Source organism: Toxotes jaculatrix, chromosome 23 (assembly GCF_017976425.1).
Source record: "Toxotes jaculatrix isolate fToxJac2 chromosome 23, fToxJac2.pri, whole genome shotgun sequence".
In the NCBI taxonomy this organism is placed as follows: Eukaryota; Metazoa; Chordata; class Actinopteri; family Toxotidae; genus Toxotes; species Toxotes jaculatrix.
The window spans coordinates 13,889,033-13,911,784 of NC_054416.1; the positions used below are offsets into that span (position 1 = coordinate 13,889,033).

Here is a 22,752-nt window from a genome sequence, read left to right on the forward strand (position 1 = left end):
GTTGTAAATACATTTGTGCACAGTGTCAGATGACAGCAGCAAAATTCTGGCCTCCCACACACACACACACACACACACACACACACACTTTCTGTCCTCTCAATGTCAGATCTCACCCATTTCTAGTGTCTAAAAAAGTGTCTTGACATTGCACGTCTGCTGTGAGATTCATCCCAGCATCATCAACCCCCTGCTTCTGTTGTGTACATCCGCTTGTCATACTACAACAACATGATCCTCTACAACGATGGAGACTTTTTCTTTTATGCGGAGGGGTGTTACCCATTAGATCGTACACCTGCCTGTAATCACCATGCAGCAGGTTATGGGGGGATGGTAGGGGACGGTGGATGGTCTTATGGGGGTTGGGGTACCAAGAGGGAGAGGGGACCCTCAGCCATCCGATTTGTCACAGGGGATGCTGGGGAGGGGGGGGGTGTGGTGCTGAGATGGAAAAGAGGAAGGAGGAGTGGGGGGTCCCAGGGGGTTCTAGCTGATTGGTTAAACTGGTTAAGGGCGGTGACATTGAGTGGCCCTTTGCGTGACCCCAGAACAGAGGCAGAGCAGAAGAAGGGGAGAGGGGCTTGCTTTGAATAAAACTGGAACTGGATATTTAACAAAATAATCTAAGAATAAGGGTCAGTTTACTATAACTGCAACGCATGGTCTTTATTCAGAGAATGGAGCTGGTTTGAGTGTCATCACATGACCTGGGTCAAACAATAACAGCTGGTTGTATATGGATATAGATGGTAACCTGTTTCTTTTAAGAGACCTCTGGTCTCCAGTGTCAGATGTAAATGTCCTCCTTGTCCTTTCTCTGCTCGTCCACTGGCTCCTGGTTGTTGACCTTTGACCACTCCCAGCATCCACTGGGAGTGGTTTTGGTCTGGTGTTCACAGACAAGCTGATGTTTGTTTGTGCTCTTCATTCAATCTCTTGTCAGGGGTCGTTGCTGTTTCACTGTTGTAATGTCCCCCCCACAGCTGTTTAGTTTAATTCCATGTGACGCTTTGCTCTTTAACTGAAGACTGTGTCACTATGAGAGGAGAATTAACACAGTCTTCCTCTAACAACCAAACATTCAAAGCAAAAAACTTCACATTTTCACAATTCGTGTCACCGCTTTAACCCTGTGAGGACAAGATGACCTTCAACCATTAGACCTGAGAGTCACAGATAACCCTGAAGCAGGTTAGAGCCCCTTTTACCCCTCCACAGTGGACAAAAGACAGCTGTCTGTGATTGAAAGAAAGATGGATGATGTATTTATTCCTGAGTGAAGGAGGAGCTGGGACCAAAGGGTTTGCAAACCTTGTTATTCGGAGAAAGATGGACCGGATCAGGACGTCTCCTGGACAGCTACACCATCCCCTAGACACGTGGAGGTTTGTAGGTAGAGTTCATCACAGGATTTCCACGCCTCTGTGCGCTGTGCAGGGTTATTAGTATGTATGCATGAGGCTGGGAGCAGGCAGAGAGGTTATTTTAGTATTGGGCAGGAATGACTCAGTTCACCTGTCAAAGAATATCACAGCTGGGTGAAGATCCTCAGCATTAGTAAACAGGGAGACTGCAGTGGCCCTAAGGGAGAAACAAGAGTTCACTGCTGTGTGTTTATATGCATTAGTGTTTTACGGACAGAGCGCTATATGGGTTTGGATTGTAACGTATAGGTTTACAGACTTTAGTACATGGGGTCATACATGTGTATATATGTGTATATATGTGTCTACACATGCAGAAAAGCAGTCAGGTGTTGAAGCACTGCCTGAGGTGGGACAGGCATGAATCAGTGACAGGTTCGTCTCTGCATGATCAAGCAGAATTTTTCCCTGCAGCAGGATGCCCACTGCTGAACAGTCACCTGGAACCTCTGCTAATGTCATGTCATGACATGTCTGCTAGAAATGGATTCGGTTCTGTTTATGTTACATCAGCTCAGGTGGTCTGAAATCATTCATATTCCTTAAACCACACCTTCAGTCTTCAGTCAGCCAATCACAACCTGCTGTCAGAGCCCAGTCTCTTATGAAGTCATGGCCAGTGTGTGTGTGTGTGTGTGTGTGTGTGTGTGTGTGTGTGTGTGTGTGTGTGTGTGTGTGTGTGTGTGTGTGTTTCTGTGTGTGTCTGTACAGTGCCTTGGAGGTGGAGGCAGCCTGGCTGAATGGAAAAATGTCTCTCCGTCATGAGAACACACTGAGCTGTCAATCGTCCTGTCACCGTCCTGCCTGGAATGGCTTTGACATTGACACAGAGGACACCTGGTTTCTTTCCTGTGCTTCAACCACACACACACACACACACACACAAGCTTTTACGTGCAGTGATTATTGAGCTATAAATGTTTTTATTGATTTTCCAATGAATGCTGCATAAAGTATTCACTTTATGTGCAGTCCGATCGACTACAGGCTGTCTGAGACACAGTCTCAGTCCAAGTTACATCATTTTAACCCCATGTTATTAGCTGTAATGTTGAAATACAATATGTGATGCCATTCATTCACAGTGGCCAGTATGTAGATATTAATCTAGAGCCTGATGTATGAGGTGGACATACAGACTGCAGTGCAGGAGTAACATAAAAGTAAATGGCACCTAATTTTACAACAACAGCAACAGCGGTTTTCAAGCTCATCCACATTCTCAACGAATGTCCGAATTTACTCTTCACACCTACAGAGCTGTGTTTACATCTTTGTTGGTTGGTGATCTCTGCAGCTACAGATTAACCGTCTGGAGCTGGTACTGGAGCTGACAGCAGCTGGAACGCTGCTGTAGCAGCACCACCTAGTGGTAGTTTTAATGAACAGCACGCTACATTGCAAATCTGTGTTTTGCAAACGTTTTCAAGTAAACAGAAATAACTATCTGACCATCCTTCGACATGTTCTCAACAGGGAGTGGGTGAGTGCGTGGGTGGTGTACACCAAGAAAAGGAAAGGAAGTGAATGCTGTTTTTTGTATTTTTTTCCCCCCTTGTTTTTTCCTCTGCTGTTGTACACTCCAATCCAGTAGGTGGCAGTAATGCACCTGTATGCTAGTTTTCCCAACCGCTACTTTTTTTAGAAGAAAAAGGGAGAAGAAGAAAAAGAAACTCGAGGAGTAGGAGGAGAAGAAGAAGAAGAAGAAGAAGCAGCAGTAGTGATTGTAACGCAGGGTTGATCGCTGCTGTGTGTCCGGTGCTGCTCACACAAGTAAGTTATTAAATCCGACGGCATTTAATTGAACTGTCATCCAGCAGCGTTATGCACTATTCAGCTAACAGGCTGATGAGTGGAGTCGTAAGCTAGCTAACTTTGGCTGTCGCATTCAAAAGCTTCATGCCTTAATACCAAGTCATGCTAGTACTGCATGGGAAAAGTCAGTCATTTGTAATATAGTAATAACAATATTTTTAAGACTGTGTCTTTCTTCCTTTGCTGTGTTTTCATACAAAAACCTGCGCATTTTTAGATGTTGAAGTTTGACCAAGTTGCTAATGCTAACTGTTAGGGAGGCCAAAGGAGGAGAAACTGGGAACAGGGAACCACGAAGGAATCGTAAAGGACGGGATAAACTTCCTTAGCTTCTCAGCAGATTTTGGATAAAACAACATATATAACGCCTATATTTACGCCTTTAGATATTTAATACCATGGACATATTTAGGTCAGCACCCAGAAAACATTCAGATTTTATATCCAGAACTATGCATTATTAATACATTTACAAATACAGTGTTATTATGACATTATGTTTCATTGATTAATCACATGTTCTCAAAGGAAAGCACAGGTGCTGTTTGCTTTGGCCATATTACATCACAGTAATGCCAGTATCATAATGTGACTTTGCACTTTGCAGCAGAGCAACATTAGCCTGTATTTCAACCGGCCAGGAAAGTATGTGGATATTCAGGATGTGTGGGCCCAGTCAAGAGAAGGTCCTTTTATCAGCTCACCTTTCACACAGATAACACGTGTCTCAAGGAAATCAACTGTTGTAGAACAAGATTGTCAGAATTTATGTTCAATTTGTGTGTGTGTGTGTGTGTGTGTTTTTTTTAATAAGTCACCTTGTTACTCACACCACTGCACATTGCTCCATTTAAAGTTTCATCAGATTGCTAAAGAGATTTAGTTATGTAAGGTTTGTAAAACGTGGGCCAAAGGTTCAGTGACCCTCGGCTCCAACATCCTGCATGGACTCCACTGTTAAAGGCTAATCCATTTCCACCCTGCACATGAAGGATCGTAGCCCGGAGCTTGTAATTAACCCTTAGGAAGCTCATCTTCTAATGGCTACTACCAGCATGGTAATGCTCCATGTCACAAGGCAAAAGTCGCCTCAGACTGCTTTCGCAAACATGACAATGAGTTCAGTGTACTTCAAGTCTCCCCAGGCACCGGATCCGAAATCCAGTAAAACACCTTTGGGATGTGGTGGAACAGCAGCTGACACACATCTGCAGAAATGATGTGAAGCATGATGTGAATTTATTATACAGTGTTGAAATAAGGCGTATATTGCTTATATTTCCCCTTTTAGATTCGTACCACGACAGAGAGGAGGATGCCTGTGACTGTGAATAATCCTTTTCAACATTTAGTTGAGCCTCTGGACCCCAAGGACCCAGAGCAGAAGTTTTACAATCTTCCCAAACTTGGAGACAGCAGATATGGTAATAACTAACCCGTACTGAATGGAGATATAAAACCTTTTGGCAGTGTAATTGTATAGTTTTAGGAGCACATATTCCAGAGATGGTTCACTGTCCATCTGTTCCTCAGACCGTCTGCCGTTCTCCATCCGGGTCCTCCTGGAGTCCGCTGTCCGGAACTGTGATGAGTTTCTGGTGAAGCGCTCGGATGTGGAAAATATCCTCAACTGGAAGCAGACCCAGACTCAGACGGTGGAGGTACCGTTCAGACCGGCCCGCGTCATCCTCCAGGACTTCACGTATGTCTCCACTGTTCCTTTGCAAGTTTTTAACAGCTGGCAAAACTCTTTACAAATATTTTTTTGAACCTACATATCTCCTTAGTTCTTAGTTGCACCTAAATGCTGAAAATAGAGACAGGACTCACTCGGACGCGCTGCGTTTCCAAACTCTCGTTGCAGTGGTGTTCCTGCCGTGGTGGACTTTGCTGCCATGCGTGATGCGGTGAAGACTCTCGGCGGTGACCCGGAGAAGATTAATCCGGTTTGCCCCGCCGACCTCGTCATCGACCATTCCATCCAAGTGGACTTTAACAGGAAGTAAGACAGGGTTCATCAGACTCCCTCCACAATGGCCCCATCAGTTCATAGATAATGTGTTATTCTGCAGGTGGATTGAACATGATCATCATCTCACTTCGCTGAGACTTCAACCAGTGTCTGATGCAATATACCTTCTGTCTTTTTTCCTTAAGGTCTGACAGCCTTCAGAAAAACCAGGATTTGGAGTTTGACCGCAACAGAGAAAGATTTCAGTTCTTAAAAGTAAGAACAATGAACAAACTCTTTATAAAATTTTCACGTCTAATAGGTTTCAATTCTGGTGGGTTTTCTTTTAGCTCCTAAACATGTTCTCTATTCTTCCCAGTGGGGGTCTAAAGCTTTTAGGAACATGCGAATCATTCCTCCTGGTTCAGGGATTGTTCACCAAGTCAACCTGGAGTACCTGGCCCGAGTGGTGTTTAGCTACGATGGGTACTTCTACCCCGACAGCCTGGTGGGCACAGACTCCCACACCACCATGATCGATGGCCTGGGTGTCCTCGGCTGGGGTAAGACAATAAGTGTTGACTGTAGCCGAGGCACGCGTTCAACACTCTCTGTTCATTTGCACCGAACTGTTGTCATGAGCTTCTTTTGTGTAAGATTTGTTGTCGAACCTTCAGGCGTTGGGGGGATTGAAGCAGAGGCTGTGATGCTGGGTCAGCCGATAAGCATGGTACTTCCCGAGGTGGTGGGATACAAGCTGCACGGGACCCCAGACAAACTCATCACCTCCACTGACATTGTCCTCACTGTTACAAAGGTAATTACAGTCACTTTTCATGCAGCTTTTACAACACGTTGGCGTCATATATATATATATATATATATATATATATATATATATATATATATATATATATATATATATATATATATATATATATATATATATATCTCCTCACCCCTTGTCCTCTCAGCACCTCCGTCAGGTGGGCGTAGTGGGGAAATTTGTGGAGTTTTTCGGCCCGGGTGTGGCTCAGCTGTCCATCGCTGACAGAGCCACCATCGCCAACATGTGTCCAGAGTATGGAGCCACGGCGGCTTTCTTTCCTGTGGATGATGTCAGCATCCAGTACCTGGAGCAGACAGGTGAGTGTCCGTCTGACTATTCCTCCTCTGTGTGGTTCTTTTTGGGGCTGTGAATGAATGAATGAATGAAATCATTGGTTCATCACAGCTGATTATTTTCTTCATTTTGTCTCCCTGGTGTTGATTCAGGGCGAGAGGCAGAAAAGCTGGCCTACATCACAAAGTACCTGAAGGCAGTGGCCATGTTCAGAGACTACAACGATGTCTCTCAGGATCCAGACTTTACTCAGGTCAGTCTCAACATCATTTTGAAGTCTGGGCTGAGATTGTTTAGCACAGCAAATTGTGACCATGATACCAAACACAAAAATAGTGGGGCAAAGACATCACAATCACCACGGCTAGTACATAATGGTCTGCCTGTCTCTCTCTCTCAGGTTGTGGAGTTGGATCTGAGTACAGTGGTTCCGTGCTGCAGTGGTCCCAAAAGACCCCAGGACAGAATTCCTGTTTCTGACATGAAGAAAGACTTTGAAACCTGCCTGGGAGCAAAGGTAGGCACCAGTACGGGTGGCAATAAAGAGGTCAACAGCTGTCACTTGTATTTTAACTCAGCAGATTATCACAACTGATCGACTTTTTGGTTTTGTGACATGTTTAGCAAGGCTTCAAGGGTTTCCAAGTGCCCCCCGAGCGTCACAGCACCGCGGTCCCCTTCCAGTTCAATGAGAAAGAGTACACTCTGAGCCACGGCTCAGTGGTTATCGCTGCTATCACCAGCTGCACCAACACCAGCAACCCATCTGTCATGCTCGGAGCCGGTGTGTATACATCTCCCTGAGGATGGATTCCTTTAACTGTCGCCTCTCCTCTTGACGGTGATTTGATTTGAGTGACTGAACCCCGGTGCTGTTGTTTCAGGACTCCTTGCTAAAAAGGCGATCCAGTGCGGCTTGAGCGTGAAGCCGTACATAAAGACCAGCCTGTCCCCGGGCAGTGGAGTGGTCACCTACTACCTGAAGGAGAGCGGTGTTATGGACTACCTCTCACAGCTGGGGTAGGCTGTCTTTTTATTCTATAGTTGGTGATACAAAGACAGGTGGTGAAGAAATATAGGAACTGTGTCTCTGTAGAAACATGGTTTGTCCACCAGAGAGCGCTGACACTTTTATGTTGATGTTAATATGAGGCTACATCTTCTAAAATGTGAACATTCATTTTGTTCTGTCCTGATAGCTTCGAGGTTGTTGGCTACGGTTGCATGACGTGTATAGGCAACAGCGGGCCGCTCCCAGAGCCAGTGGTGGACGCCATAACGAAGGTACCGGTGGTTTACATTTCCACATCGGTTCACCTCTTCGAGTCTCTTCAGCTCTTTAAGTCTTCCTGTCACGCTTTTATTTGTGTTTCAGGGAGATCTGGTTGCTGCAGGCGTCCTGTCGGGAAACCGAAACTTTGAAGGGCGAGTCCACCCCAACACCAGAGCAAACTACCTGGCCTCTCCTCCGCTGGTCATCGCTTACGCTATAGCAGGCACCGTGAGGATAGACTTTGAGAAGGAGCCCATTGGTGAGTTTGGAGATTGATTCCGAGCTTGACACACGAGGGAAAGCTTTTGTTTTCAAAGTCTGTTAAGAATGTTGTCCTCTTGTCCTCTGTAGCCATTACACCTGAAGGCAAAGAGGTCTTCCTGAGGGACATCTGGCCCACACGAGAGGAGATCCAGGCTGTGGAGAGAAAGTTTGTCATTCCATCCATGTTCAAAGAAGTCTATGAAAAGATTGAGGTAGTGTTACCTTAAATCTTATGGGACCTATATTTATGCTTTGTGGTACAGACAGGCTTGACATCATGCTGTGTTGTGCTGTTACAGAATGTGAATCAACGCTGGAACTCCCTGGTTGCTCCCTCTGACAAGCTGTATACCTGGGATCCCAAATCCACTTACATCAAGTCACCACCCTTCTTCGACGGCTTGGTAAATAATACAAATCACTACATCCTCCCAGAGTTACGCTACTTTTGCATTCGGAGTTGTCCACATTTTAGCTTATGGTCAAATGGTATCATTATCATTATTATTGTGTGGTCATGGCTCTGGCTTCTATCACCTTTTCTTGATTCAGACCATGGAGCTGCAGCCTCCTAAATCCATAACTGATGCCTACGTGCTGCTGAACCTGGGAGACTCGGTCACCACGGACCACATTTCTCCTGCGGGGAACATCGCCAGGAACAGCTCCGCAGCACGCTACCTGACCAACAGAGGGTGAGTGACCTCACTGCTTTGGACTGCAGCAGCAGCAGCACTGTTTGTGTGAGTCGCTGTGGACGTTATATAAGTCCAAGTGGAATTAAGCTTTTATCACATCTGTTTGCGTTCTGACAGTTTGTCCCCTCGAGACTACAACTCGTACGGCTCTCGACGAGGCAACGACGCCGTGATGGCCAGAGGGACGTTCGCAAACATCCGCCTCTTCAACAAGTTCCTCAACAAGCAGGCGCCGCAGACCGTTCACCTGCCGACCGGAGAAACGGTCAGCACGAAGCGCTGTTCTTGTCTTAGTCACGTGAAGGGAAACTCAAACATATGGGGTTTTGTAAAGGCCCATTAACACAGTGTGATTTGTCCTGCATATTTCACCTGTCTTGTCCAGATGGATGTGTTTGATGCTGCGGAGAGGTACCAGCAGTCCGGCGTCCCTCTGCTGGTTCTGGCAGGGAAGGAGTACGGCTCGGGCAGCTCCAGGGACTGGGCAGCTAAAGGACCTTTCCTGCTGGTGAGGATCACTCTCCCTCAGTTTCCTACCCATGAAAGAAAATTCAGACATTAATATTCCATAACTGTGTTAAAGCTGAAGTGTATTGAACTAATTCAGAAAGATTTGTTTTGTTTTTTTGGACAAAAAAAACAGCAAAAGTGCAGAAGACTTAAATGAGCAACAAAAAGTCAAACAAACCAACAACAGTCCTTTATAAATAAAGGACCTATAGAATAGGACCACGTTGTTTCTCCAGATGACTAAAGTAAAAAACTTTGGTCATGTGATCAGTTTCCTCTGTGAGATCTGGCTGAAGAAAGCTTTGTTTTGGTTTTTAAAAGGGGATTAAGGCAGTTCTGGCCGAGAGCTATGAACGGATCCACCGCAGTAACCTGGTTGGGATGGGAGTGATTCCTCTGGAGTATCTGCCGGGAGACACGGCCGACAGTCTGGGGCTGACGGGCAAAGAGCGCTACACCGTCATCATCCCCGAGCAGCTCACACCCAGGATGATCGTGGACGTTAAGGTTTGTTGAGGACGGAGGAGGAGGAGGAGGTTGGGGACGTATTTCTGTTTCTTCCTGTAATGTGGTACTTGATGATGTCTCTTTTCGCTCCCCCCGGCAGCTGGACACAGGGAAAACATTCCAAGTGCGGATGAGATTCGACACTGACGTGGAGCTGGCGTATTTCCACCACGGAGGAATCCTCAACTACATGATCCGCAAGATGTCTGAAAACTAACATGACAAGTAGAGCACAAAGAGAGAGAGAGAGAAACATGTTGAATTTTTCGAATTCTCAGCTACTGTCTGACATTGGTTAGAAATGCAATGTTAATAGATGACAGAAGAAAATACCGTCCAATCATTTTCCATGTTTGGTGCCAAGAGCCAATCAGAGAGAGCCAAACAAGTCTACACGATACATGACAGTATTCTCATTTTTGAGAATGCTACTACGACTACACAGCAGAAGCTGGTGAATATACAGGAGATGTGAATACTGAGTGAAGATATGAAAAGTTTCACGTCAGCCAGATGTCCTGCAGTATTTCATTCTCGTAAGAATCTCTCATTCCAACCTGCTCTGTGTGTGTGTGTGTGTGTGAGTCGACATTTCCTGGTTTACGTTTGTCATCGTGTGTGTACAGTTTCAGAGACGGCAGCAGATTTGCATATCATTCCAGTTTATTACAACTTGGCTCGTATTTAGTATTTTAAACAGTTCTGATAAGATTTAACTTCGAAGATGTGGAGCTCGGTTTCAGGACTTGTTCCTCAGTGTTACCACTGATAAGGTGTTGCAGATGTTTTCTGATGAAGGAGACGTACTCAACACATTCGTTAGCGCTCCAGCTGCGTGTGCTAAGAAACAGAGAAAGTACTCTCATCAGAAAACAAGAGCCACGTTGTAATAAACCAGAATTATTCTTTAGTCTTTAGGAACAAGGATCATGTTGAGATTTAAAGTTCATTGTTGACCATAATGAGAAGAATAAACTTTATATGCGTCTCAGCTTCTCAGCCAACATGGACGAGACCATGTGATGCAATTAGAAGGTCTAGAAAAGCTACTGAGTGGAGTACAGGGTGTAGTTTAGTCAATGGTTATGTTGCTGTTAGAGCTTATTGGTGGTGATGGATGTTCATAAATCGTAAATCAATCAAGAGAGAGTACTTTATCATTGGGGGTTCTCTTCCAGCTAAAGATACTGTAGTGTGGGTTCACCCCACCTCTGTGATGGCCTCAGGTTTTTCAGTTTTATTCCCAGTCCCAATTTTTTTTTTGTCTTTGATTTACTGAATAAAAACAAGCTGTTTGTTCTTCAGACATTCCAAACGTCACTGTAAACCTGCTTTCGTCGGTGTGTTAACCTACTGTTAAACTGCCTTAATAACTTTTTGTGTCCGATCATCTCGGTTCAAAGATGTTTGTGTTTATCCTAAAAACACTGATCGTTTTGATTATGAAGACTGATAAACCGTGTCTTTGTTGAACTGTTCCGTGCTCTTTTTAAAATCTGAATGCATTAAGAAATAAATAGAATAAAATGTGATTTTTTTTAAATTTTTTTTTATAGCAGTCAGCTTGAAGCTTCGTCTGGAGTCTCTTGGTCCCTAAACTTCAAACGCTTACACAATTACAAGGCTACACTGGAATGTTTTTCTTTTTTTCTTTTCTTTTTCTCCCTTTTTCTTTTTAATACACTGGGGAGCAGGAGCCTTAAAATAGTCCCTAAAAGCCCTTTAATTCCATAAATAGTCTGCTGGCTGATGGTAGGCTGCACTCACTGATCCTGGATTTCTGTCAAACCTGAGAAGAAGAAAGTTAATTATTTTTAGCCACTCTATTTATTGTGCTATTTCTCTAAAAAAAAAGGACAACTTTTTTGTCTCCCATATACCTTCCTTCTTGTATTATGCATCTATTCCATCTGCTCATTTTAGCCACTAGAGGGAGCTGTGAACAAGATTCATGAAGCCATAGGCTCAGTAATGGGGAAACCTCAGTCCTCATACCTACTCATTCTTGTTAATTCTTAATTATTCTGAATGCAGTTACTGGAGTTAATCTTTGTTTGTGTACCTGGACTACTTTCAGTATTTACTTATCATTAAAGTCTTCAATATGGAAAGATTTCCAGCAGCCTCTGCTCTCTGAGAGGTGAGCGGTCTATTTGAGGCCCCATTGATTTGAGGTGGATCTTCTCTGAGCTTCATGTTTCACCAGCCGTTTGTCCAGGACTTGGGACGTCAGAGTAAAAAGAGACAGAGGGGAAAAAAAAGCTGGTGTGTGGGGGAGGAGTGGAGTTTGACATAAAAAGCCAGCTGCACGTGTTGCACACACAGACACACACACACACACACACGACCCGGCCAAGGTCCAGTACACCTACAGCATGTGCACATAGTCACACAGAAATACGTGGGCACTAAAAGCTGAGTGAGGGCCTGGACTTGCAAATCAGCACCTGGACTGAAGCTCATTTGAAAACATTTAAATTATTCAAACCTCTGAAAAGCAGTGACTTCAATTCACCCTGCAGAAAGCCTGCAGCCGTGCTAGCAGCTCTGAGAGGTTACACACTAGAAACCTTGCTAATGTTAGCAGGTTAGCATGGCCACTGTTGTCATTGGCATGTTAGCATACTAGCATTAAAAAAAATCATAGTTTTGTTTTGTATGTCCACATACTGATTTGTGGCATATTACATTTAAACTGTCACAGAATATTTGGCTGCTAACATGCTAACATTTAGCTAAGGACTTGCTATTTAATAACAAAAATAACATTTTGCATGTTATTGTATGTTGCTGTTGTTTTTATAACTTCATGTATGTAAAAGTCATCAGTATTTTCTGACTGTGTATCAAATTGTTGGATATAAAAACGAATGCATCATTCAAAACAAAACTTTTCCAGCTGTGCTGCTAGCTTGGCTAAATAGACAAAAATCAAATTGCCACATCTCAACAAGACTCAACCCATAACAAACTTCTACACAGTAAAATGAGTTCAGAGCCACAAACAGTTCTCTGTATAATTTATTCAAGAAAACTCAAATCATCCATATTATTAGTGCTATTTGATACATCAATTAACATAATAGTGGAGGGGTTTCACCATCTCAGCATTAACAGACACCGAGTACTATCATTTACTGCCACTTCTAGTAATTCATAATTTAAGTGCCTGTGTGAATAATGTATTAGTGTCGTTCTTCAGTCACCCCTGAGGACTTCACTAGGTAAAATACAGTAGTCTGTAAGTCTAACATTCACATACTGAACACTGCTTTTAACAAATGGTAGATTCAAGTCCGGCAGCCGCAGTCTGGAGAGAGCGAGGGGACGAAATCTGTTTCAACGATGGTTCTTCTCACTGACCGAGTGACACGAATACTGTACTGAGGTAGAAACATCGCTTTAACACTGGACGCATCATCATCTGATGAATCTCTCAGACAATTCTTCAGAAAGCTCTGCCTTAAACCTGAAATAATACAGTACTGCAGGACTGACCCTTAAAGGAACATTTTGAGGAGTTTAAAGAAGCTTTAAAGTGCACTATAACAGCATGATTAGAACAACCACTCAGTATGGTCCTACTCATTCCAGTGTCGTACATCACAAACAACTCAGCTTCTGTCTCGACTCACTCCGTCTTGTGCAAGCGAACGCATAGAAACACAAGTAAAATGTGCAGATATGAGCAGAACTCATACAGTGGTGGTCGTAAAATTTCTGAGATTAGACAGTGACAGACATGAGTAAATGTGACACACGAGTAAGACCTTGCCATTTAAGATAAAACTCCCTCTAAGAAAGAAAGCATGATGACAAAATTGCAGAGGACGTGACAGAATAACATGATAACACACAAACGAAACACACATTCTCCTATTCGATTCTCATCTGAGCTCTGACAGTCACGGTCAATTTTCAGTGTGCAAATTCATTCAGAACTGAGGACTTATTTATTTGATAAATCTCAACTGAAATCCTGTTTCCTCAGGTTCGGGAACGCAGCAGGACTAACTGTGCACACTTCAGCAGATGGGGGTCTAGAATCACGGTTGGTCCCACCACTTTTTTTTTTGTTTTTGTTTTAAATGAACACAGGAGACACTGAGAACTGTTTCGTCCAACTACATGAATCTATGAAGGCTGTGGACCATGTAATGCCCACTCAATGTACCTGTTTTCTTTTCGACCAGGACCGTTAGCTTATCAGGCTAACGTAACAAATTTGCTACGCTCACTCTCTTTCCCCCTTCTCTCTCTGAACATTGTGACAAACATGGATGCAGACAGATGGTACAGTGAGAGAAGAAAAGCCTTTAAAAGAGAATTTGTTAATAAATTGAATTTGTGACAACCAAACCTGAACCTGGCCCCTGAGTCGTAAGCTTTACGCAGTGAAACAGGGCCCGAAGAGTTCGGGTCAGGCAGCGAGAATTCTAGCAAAAAGGATGGGAAGCAGACGACTACACGGGTATTTCAACAAAGGGGTTGGTAGCTAACACGGGTGCTAACACTCATGGGATCCTACAGCACAGAAACAATGGCTAGCAATAAGGTTAACCTTGCTTCATGCAAGGTTAGCTTCTCTGTCAAGGTTACCATTGAATTTACATGATGAACTATAGCCCCCAGTTTGTGCCTCTCATATATTACCATTGTATTTCAGTCACACACCCGAGCACTTAGCTCTTTGAATGTAATGATAATATACATTAGGAACAAACTGCTATGTGAACTAGTAACCTGATCTATCTGTCAAGTGCAAAACTATCCAGAGGTTCCTGGTGATATACTATAAACACAATATTGCCTTTATTTCAACTCTCACTTTTCTAAGGTATGGCTTTTGCTCTGAGAGATTGCTGTATATCACATGACGTGAAAGACCGACCTTCGTGGACATTGTCCTCATTTCATCTATGTTCACAATGCAGACCTGCAAACAGGAACCACTGCTCGGATCTGTTTTTTTTCTTTTTGAATGATAGATTTTTACGAACATGAGCTGTTTAGCAAAAAAAAAAAAAAAAAAGAAGAAGAAAAAATGCCTGTACAGAGTGGGTACCACTCCTGTGTGCTGATAAAAACCCAGTATGTTTTTCATACTGATTAGAAAACATTTACATCAATATATCATGTTTCACCTAAACTAGAGCACTTTAAGCAATGTGAACATGATGTATGAGGAACTGCTTATCAGTATAATAAAAAAAAACATACAAAAAACAGATGTATTGACTGCACCATGAATACATTTCACACTGAAATAACCAAAGTAGTCCAACAGAACACGCCATGATTATATGCTTAAGAAATGTTACGTGTCCCTCATGGATAGAAAGAGAGCATGGCTTCTTAATGACAGGGCAAATTCGATTGGGGCCCCCAAAAGTGCTTTACTGTAAGACTGATACGAGCTCTCAGCTATTTCTGTTACGTCTGCAAGTCCCACCACACTTCCTGCTGCAAGAGTCACTTGGAAAGAGAGAGGAAATGAGATTGCGTGAGCGTTTGTGTAAGTTAGAGGAAGAGCCAAAGTCGAGGTATGGTTAACAAAGGTCAGACAAAAAGGATTAACTCAGCGTGAAACAATGGGTTCAGCTGAAGCCCGAGCAGAGAATTTTTCAAAAGATACCGCTTGAGGTCAGAGGAAGGGGAAGTGCAACAGGAGGAGGAACATGACAGCAGGCAACTCATCAACAACTTCTGTAAATGGCCGCGCTGACTTTTTTAAGCCACATTACTCAAATGTTTTACGGAACATGTGTTCTCCTGGGTACCAACACCTTTCCTCTGTCCTCAAGTATACAGCCCCTAGAGGTAGTTATTATCCCCACTGCTCAGACATCCTGTTGGAGCATGCTGGAACAGCTCAGGGGAAAGAGCTGGCAAGGTCTTCCAATATCCACTCAACCAGACAGCCACCCTGTGGTGAGCTCAGAATATAATCCTTTCATCTCCCGTTGTCCCCGATTTCCCCTCGTGAAAGCTTGAAAAATGCTCCCAAAAGGAGATGGAACATATGAGGGACTTGAAATCGGATGGGAAATATTGTTCCACTGGTGAGCTTCTCTTTGTGGCATGGCTCTGTATGCATGTGCAAATCTTCCTTCACAGTTGACATGATTGACCAAAAAAAAAAAAAAAAAAAAAGTCTGTTTGATCAGTGACATTTCAGGTGTTTCTTGATGTGCTCCTTTGCTAGCTGGTCTCTCTGAGGTCCGTAGATGCAGTTGGCACGCCAGGAGAACCACACGATGATGGAGATGATGGTGGTCTGCAGGAGGAGCATCACCCCATAGGTGGACGCTATGGTAGGCCCAGGTAGGCGAGAGAGGGTGGCGAAGGGCAGCAGCAGAGTCGGGCTAAGCAGGATGGCCCTCACCTCAGCCTTGATCATGTGGAGTTCGTCCAGGATGGATAAAAACGTGCAGCAGTGGAACCACTGGTGGCTGTGCCCCCAGATGTCGAAGCGGCCCGGGGCCAGCCGCTCTGGGAACTTGCTGATGTTGAAGACGGCAGACACCAGCAGCCAGAGGCAGTGGCGATAGAAGAAGGTGGGCATGGAAGTGGAGGCAGCAAAGGAGGAGGTGGCGTTGGAATAAGGCGATCTGGTGAGGAGGCGATAGAAGACTGGTGTGGAAGAGATGAGGAACGGGAGGAGGAAGACAAGGGTTCGGATGACGTATCGATGCTGCCTCCACCTCTGGCGAGTATTGCAGCAAGATAAGACGCAAATGATGGCTACGACACACGCACATGGGATGTAGAAGGTCTCAAAGAACACACTGAATTCTGGGATTGCATAGGATGATGTAACTGCCTCTGCAGGTTCATGTTTCAAATCCATATGAGAGTCATTATGGGTTCCCGTCTCCACCAGCCCTGCTCGCGGGTGGATGTAGTAGTAGTATGCCAATGATGAGCCAACAGTGTAGGCGCTGATAGTGCCATAATCCACAAAGAAGCAGACTTCTCTGACCACCAGGGACATAGAGTTGAGCAGGTGGGCCATGCTGCTAGCCATTAGCAGACAGAACACCCCAATAAAGTAGTTCCACAATGGGTAGAAGAACGGGTCGTCACCAGGTGGTGCACCTTCCCAACCAAACACCTCCACAAAGTAGTATGAAAAAATGAAAACTGGGAGGAAGTGCGTCCAGAAGTTGCCTGTTTCATTTGTAGGCCTGAATGCTGACAGTAAGCAATCTCTCAGGCTGTAGTTTGGGAAGCGGTAGCCAGTCAGGATGAAGTTTTCTATGACCCGAGGTGGCACATCTGTATGCCTCAGCAGAGGTAACGGCTGACCACAGTTCAGAAGCATGATGGCAACAGTTTGTGTTGCTGACAGCACCCCCCACCCCCCCCCTCCAAAAAAACTCTCTTTTTATTGCTTGGCTTGTTTATTTATTGCTGATCACAGCATATTTAGTGATCACTACCATACAATCTGTTGCTCGTGAATGGATAAGGCATCATACAAGCTGCTTCAGCTCAAAAAGACCTTTCAGCCCTGCTCTTCTTTGGACCTTTGATCCCGGCTCCACTGCCAGCCTCGTGAACTGTAGACTAATCTACAGAGCAGAGCCGGTGTATACTCCAACAGCATACAGGGGCAGAATGGCAGGGAGACTGTAGTACCCAGAAGCCTCAGGCCACCTGCCTGATTAATTTTCCTTTTGGTTTCCTCTTTGACCCCCGAGCGTGACAGAAAGGTCAGCAAAACATCCAGCACGTAATCCTTATCATGTTGTTGCTCCCTTATTTTGCATAGGACATGATCTGCAGGGATGATTCCTCTGTGTTCAGTCATACGCACATTCACGTGTCTTGTTATGCATAGTTCTGCAGCAGCAAATAAAACTGAAGGTCACTTGTTACTGTGTTACAAGGTTGAACAGCGCGTCAGTGTCCAATGAATCCATCCAGCAGAGATGTCCTGGAGATGCGTCCATTAAGCTGTGTGGTATGTAGGTCATGCTGGCCATGGCTGCTATATCAGGCTACCGCAGGCTTCTGTCCGTCTTGTTGTTCCCGGTCCTTCAGCCTGTATCCACGTCCGACTTTCAATTCATCCAGCTCCCATTCCGTTGCAATGCAGGGCGCCGCAGAGCAGAATAAATCCCCCGGAGACTGACGGGAAAGAAAAAAAACCGTAGAGTGAGCCGGTGTTCAGTCCGTTTAACGCAAGGTCATGTTTAAACTCGGCGTTATGTAACCGGGGATTTCAACATATATTTCGCGAGTGGAAGCCAGTGCGCGGCCGTGAGCGCTGAACCCTGAGAGCCTGCAGCCAGCCGGCATTTCAGCCGTACAGTGAGGAGGACGGGGAGACTGTTTGACAGGTACCAGCGTCAAGTTACACGCACGATAACGCCCGGGTTTCCGGGTTTGAGTTTCAGAATAAAACACATCGGTTGTGATGCAACACCTCAGAGGCCATGTTGCTGGTTTGCAGAGAAATTTGCGTTATTGGCATGACCAGTCATTCGTAAATCAGTAGGCTACAATGTAGTAAATGTAATTTTAACAGAAAATAAGGAAAAAAAGCAACCAATGAATAACAAATTCAGTTTTTCAGCACTGTGATATTGTCCTGAAATTCTTCAAATCATCCTCCTCTTTTTGAATATCATTGGATCTTTACTTATTCCTCTGTGATTGTAATAACCATTACACGCCATCTTAGAATATAGTTCCTTTTGTTTAATGCTTAATTTTTGTATCATGGTATTACACTTTTATACTTGTGGGCTATATTATACAGTACATAGTGTAGTAGTGTAGTAAAGTCCAAACATTTGTCTTTTAAATTGCATTCTGGATTATCACACTCACCCTGTAAACATCATTTATGTTTATAATACTGTGATTAGAATGCTAACTTGAATTTGGGGGAAAAAAGACAAAAAAAAAAAAAACGGGGCATTTTATTTTGAAGGCAAACTCACTTCGTTTCCGGCCTCGTTCCAGTTCACTGTGTAGCTTGAGGCAGTCCAGCAGAGTACAGAGTTAATCTAAAGCCTTAATTATTCTGGTTTTCTTCCCCCTTCCTTCCTTGTAGTTTTCTTTTATTTGTTCCGTTCTGTCAGAATCAGGACAGATGGAAACTGTAGCCAGGCTAACCGTGCCGTGCCGTGCTAACGGTTTCCCCCGTCATCTGCTTTACATGCACAGTGTGTCCCTGTTGAGTAATCCTGTTAGGGCACCACCACTGCTCCCCCCCCCCCCCCCCCCCCCCCCCCGCCCCCCCACTCCCCTCTTCCTCTGTGCCTTTGAATATCTCAGCCTTTTACAAAGTACCATATCCTGTCCAGCTTTGTTTAGCGGACACACACAGTGTCCATAATGCTACAGCAGTGAGTCACCAGCAATGTTTATACGGGACTTTTCATATATCACAAAGATATACAATATATATTACAAGCTGGACTATGTAACACACATATATATGTGTATTATATGCCAGTGTGTATTCTACTGTATATTAGTGCCTACTTGTCTTTCTAGTAATAAATCAAATTGCCAGCTTTCCCAACATAGAAACAGCACCTGAGACAATTTATTTTGAGAGGAAATGAAGTGTGGCTTTCCTTATCATGTCCTGTATATCCGTCAACCAGGCCCAAAGGCAAGAAACCCTGCCCACCCACCTTTCCGCTCCCCCTCGAGCACTGGCCAGATGTCAGGAAGTCTTTGAAGCGGCAATTTTAGCAGGATGGGGTGGAGGGCACGGTGGTGGTGGTGGTGGTGGTGGAATGGCCATTTTTCCCCAAAGTCCCCCCCTGAGGAACAAGAAGCAGACCGCACTTCAGTGCACAGCAGACTGGGAGGGAGCCACAACATGCCTTTTTAATTAGTGATTGACAGGCACTAATGATTTAATGGACATGGAGCCACGCTGATAGCTCGCTATAATGACATAATGGACATGAAGGGGTGGGTAGTTTTTACATTAAAGACCCCAAAGAAATACTGACATTTGGTGGACACACTCGAACTGAAACCTTACACTCTGTGGAACATTGTTGGGATGTTCTACGGAGCGGAACATCCCCAACAATACCTGTTATAGTATACGTTCAAGGTCAAGTGGGAACATTTCCTTGGAAGGACTTTTTAAAACAACAGTGTGACTCACTCAGTGACTCATGATGGTCTCTCTGCAGGAACCATGAAAAAGGTCCTCAGAGCTGGTTCTGTCCTCAGCACTTTGACCTACGAACAGAATCATGAAAAGCTCTTTCTTTGAAGTGCAGGAGATTTGAGTTAAAGCCAGTCACTTGACTGGTCATGTTTTTGCTGCCTTTAAATATTTATGTCCTCCAGCAATAAAAAAAAAACTCCTCCTCCACTCACTCTTTTCATTTAGAGACAGAGCGTTTTCTTTCCCTTCGTTTTGGCCTCTCTGTGTTGCTGGGCGGCTGCCCTTCGTCTCCCTGCGAGTCAGGTGTAGTGACTCTGCAGTAGGAGGTTGCGGGTGCTGAACGTTTGCCAAAGGCTTGTAGATAAGGTGGGAGATGAAGCCGTTGGGGAAATGATGGGATGAAGAAAAAAGAAAGAAAGAGCAGTGGAGGATGAAAACGTAACAGAGAACAGAGATCAGTCAAAACTTTTCATAGCTGAGAGCAATTATTCCACACTGATTGCTGCAGATCCGCGGTAACACGCAGCACGGTCAGAACATGCCCAAGAAACAGGGACTTTTCCAGCTGATGAGTCACAGAGTTTATATGATGGTAGATGGTAGTCTTCCTGTGTATTTAGTCTCTTCAGGTTCAACTTTTGAACACTGAACAGAAAGGACAGATCTGCACATACATCAGTGCTTGAACTGGAAAATAAAAAGACGTGGAAATTAAACTAGAATCTGCATTGTTTGAAGCACGGTTCTGTATTATGGAACCACACCTCTGAATCCTGAGTCTGATGGACACTTAAAGTAACACTTACAAACACTGTGTATATCCCCGTGAGGAGCTCTGAAGCTGATCTGATCTGCTGCCGGCCATGTTTGTCATTATAACCAGTGAAAGCAGCAGCTAACTCAGCTCAACTTAAAGCAATGTCAGAACAGTTAAAGCCTCCTCACCGTGGCAGCCTGTTGTCCCCTCCGTTGATGCGCAGCGGCCAGTGGAAGGGGTTGATCTCTGGCGGGGAGACAGCGCCCACCCTGTGGCCTTTGTTCATCACCTCCTGACTTGTCTCACATCTCAGCTCGCTGATCTCACAGAAGAAGGCTGGAACACTGAAAGACTGTCAGGGACACAGGACAGAAACTCAGTCACAGATCAGTGGACGTTCTGGTTCACAGGTTAGTCATCTTTCTCAGTTAGTGTTTTCCTATACAAAGCTGGACGTCACTGATTATCCTGCATTATAAAGTAAGAGAAAGCTTTTCACAATAAAATTAGACATTTAGAGGAAAAGGGTTGATTCTGAATAGATTGATACCAAACTCCTGTTGTGAACTGCAGAGCTGAGATTAGCCTAGCTTAGCATAAAGAGTGGAAGCAGGGGGAGACAGCTAGCCTGGCTCTGTCCGAAGTTCAAAATACAGCTACCAACACCTCTAAAGTTCACTGATTAACATGTGTGTGTGTGTCTGAGTGTGTGTGTGTGTGTGTGAGAGAGTTGAGTTGCATTTATTACCTGGAGTTTTAGAAGAGTGCTGAACCAAAAGTCATTACACAGGAAAGCAGGCTTGAAACCTGTGAATGAAAACACACACACACACACACACACACACACACACACACATATACACAGTAGGGGTCATAAAACACTAGCTGTCTGTTGAAGGAAGGAAAACTCTGGCTTCCTTCCCACCATTCAACAGCAGACAATACACTTCACACACACACACACACAGACAGACTCACTGATGACCAGGTCCAGTTTAGGCTCCTCCAGTAGGGGTTGGCGGTAGAGTCTGATGCTCCTCTTGTTGGCGCTCTGATGTGGTGTCAGGCTGGACTCTGTGAGGGCCACGCAGAGGAGTCTGGTTAGTTCACTGGAAATCGCAGGTTAGTTGTCTTAAGGCACTTTAGACGTTCTACATCTCCATGACCACAGGCGACCATAAAATGTAAATACTGTCATCTGCTCATGACAGTGAGAGTCTGCATTCATATCTAAATCATTCATCTCAAAAACATTAAGTGAGCCAGATGAGGCAATAGGATCGTTTTCCCCTGTGCAGGTCAGGACATGAAGGACCAGAGTTAATATGTCAAATATCCTGAGAATGTTCTCACAGAGCTTTAACGACCGAAGTGTAAAAACCTCGAAACAAGCTTCAGGACAGAGGGAGGGAAAATATCCGCAGAAGTTTTAAAGATACACTCCCTGATTTTGTCACCAGCACCGATAAGTGCACACAAATCCGCAAACTTTTGAAGGAACGGTGAAGGAACAACGCAGTGGCGCAAAACACCCACAATTCTCGGAGTGAGGAGCTGCACTTGGAGGGAAAGCGTCCACACAGACGAACACCAGTTCAAAAGGTCACATGAGACAGGCAGCATAGCTCGTATTGGAAAAGGTGGACGAGAGGAGAAAAACTAACACACTAACACACACATAGTTGCATAGTTGATTTATTGCATGTTTCTCAAAACAGTACATGATAAACTGAGCTGGTTATTTCACAGCATCACTGTGGAAAAACCAAACTCAGGAAGGAAACTATTCAAATAATTCAATAAAACGACTGGTTTCAGTGCAATCACACACCCAGCTGTTGTTCTTCTCCGCACATTTCAAATACATTTAAACTCAACCTGGCGCACAGAGAGCAGCACTCCCTGCATGCTCAGTGCTGACATGTTAAATTCTATGCTTGTAAACAGTGTCTGTGTTGGCATGCTAACACTTGCAAATTAGCACTAAACAGGAAGCCATTTGTTAGATGCACCACAGATATGCTGACATGCATTTCACCGAGTGAGATGTTCCCCTAGCTTACTTATAACATGGTATTTGGCAGTATTTTTTTTTTTTTTTAGATTTCAGCATTTAAAAGCCGCAAGCTGGAGAAGTGCTCATGCTCAGAATCTTGCTGGGAAACCCTTGTTTTCACAGTAAAAGACTGCCTGGAGTGGAGGGGTGAGGATGGGAGGGGGTGTGGGGAGGGGGTGTGGGGAGGGGTGGGTACAGAGAGAACATCCAGTACCAAAGCAGGG

The 22,752-nt window shown here is 44.5% G+C and overlaps 2 protein-coding genes across 3 annotated transcripts; one reads left to right on the forward strand and one right to left on the reverse strand.

The window, feature by feature from the left end:
- Positions 1-3,099: 3,099 nt before the first annotated feature.
- aco1 (aconitase 1, soluble) lies at positions 3,100-11,126 on the forward strand. The gene is made up of 21 exons (XM_041030864.1): positions 3,100-3,200; positions 4,534-4,666; positions 4,776-4,944; positions 5,107-5,244; positions 5,400-5,469; positions 5,573-5,756; positions 5,871-6,010; positions 6,168-6,339; positions 6,469-6,569; positions 6,717-6,833; positions 6,941-7,100; positions 7,201-7,336; positions 7,516-7,600; positions 7,692-7,848; positions 7,941-8,065; positions 8,153-8,257; positions 8,406-8,548; positions 8,669-8,816; positions 8,937-9,059; positions 9,383-9,568; positions 9,669-11,126. The coding sequence occupies exons 2-21, from the start codon at positions 4,558-4,560 to the stop codon at positions 9,783-9,785; spliced, it is 2,685 nt and encodes an 894-aa protein (XP_040886798.1). The 5' UTR covers positions 3,100-3,200; positions 4,534-4,557; the 3' UTR covers positions 9,786-11,126.
- A 1,453-nt stretch (positions 11,127-12,579) lies between these two features.
- On the reverse strand, positions 12,580-21,553 carry paqr9 (progestin and adipoQ receptor family member 9). 2 transcript variants are annotated; one of them, XM_041030866.1, is made up of 7 exons: positions 21,451-21,553; positions 21,221-21,279; positions 20,626-20,824; positions 19,928-20,431; positions 19,710-19,786; positions 19,222-19,353; positions 12,580-17,701 (listed from the first exon to the last, which is right to left on the reverse strand). In XM_041030866.1, the coding sequence occupies exon 7, from the start codon at positions 16,890-16,892 to the stop codon at positions 15,732-15,734; it is 1,161 nt and encodes a 386-aa protein (XP_040886800.1). In that variant the 5' UTR covers positions 16,893-17,701; positions 19,222-19,353; positions 19,710-19,786; positions 19,928-20,431; positions 20,626-20,824; positions 21,221-21,279; positions 21,451-21,553; the 3' UTR covers positions 12,580-15,731. The 2 variants fall into 2 exon arrangements, with proteins under 2 accessions (XP_040886800.1, XP_040886801.1); XM_041030867.1 differs by lacking the exons at positions 19,710-19,786; positions 19,928-20,431 and having other exon boundaries at positions 20,661-20,824.
- Between the last annotated feature and the right edge of the window lie 1,199 nt (positions 21,554-22,752).

Excerpts from the sequence above, each read along its gene's own strand:
- aco1 (XM_041030864.1), top strand. The coding sequence starts at position 4,558 with ATGCCTGTGACTGTGAATAATCCTTTTCAACATTTAGTTGAGCCTCTG. Across the intron at positions 6,570-6,716 it reads AGGATCCAGACTTTACTCAG|GTTGTGGAGTTGGATCTGAG; the intron begins GTCAGTCTCAAC and ends TCTCTCTCTCAG. Across the intron at positions 7,337-7,515 it reads GACTACCTCTCACAGCTGGG|CTTCGAGGTTGTTGGCTACG; the intron begins GTAGGCTGTCTT and ends CTGTCCTGATAG.
- paqr9 (XM_041030867.1), bottom strand. The coding sequence starts at position 16,892 with ATGCTTCTGAACTGTGGTCAGCCGTTACCTCTGCTGAGGCATACAGAT.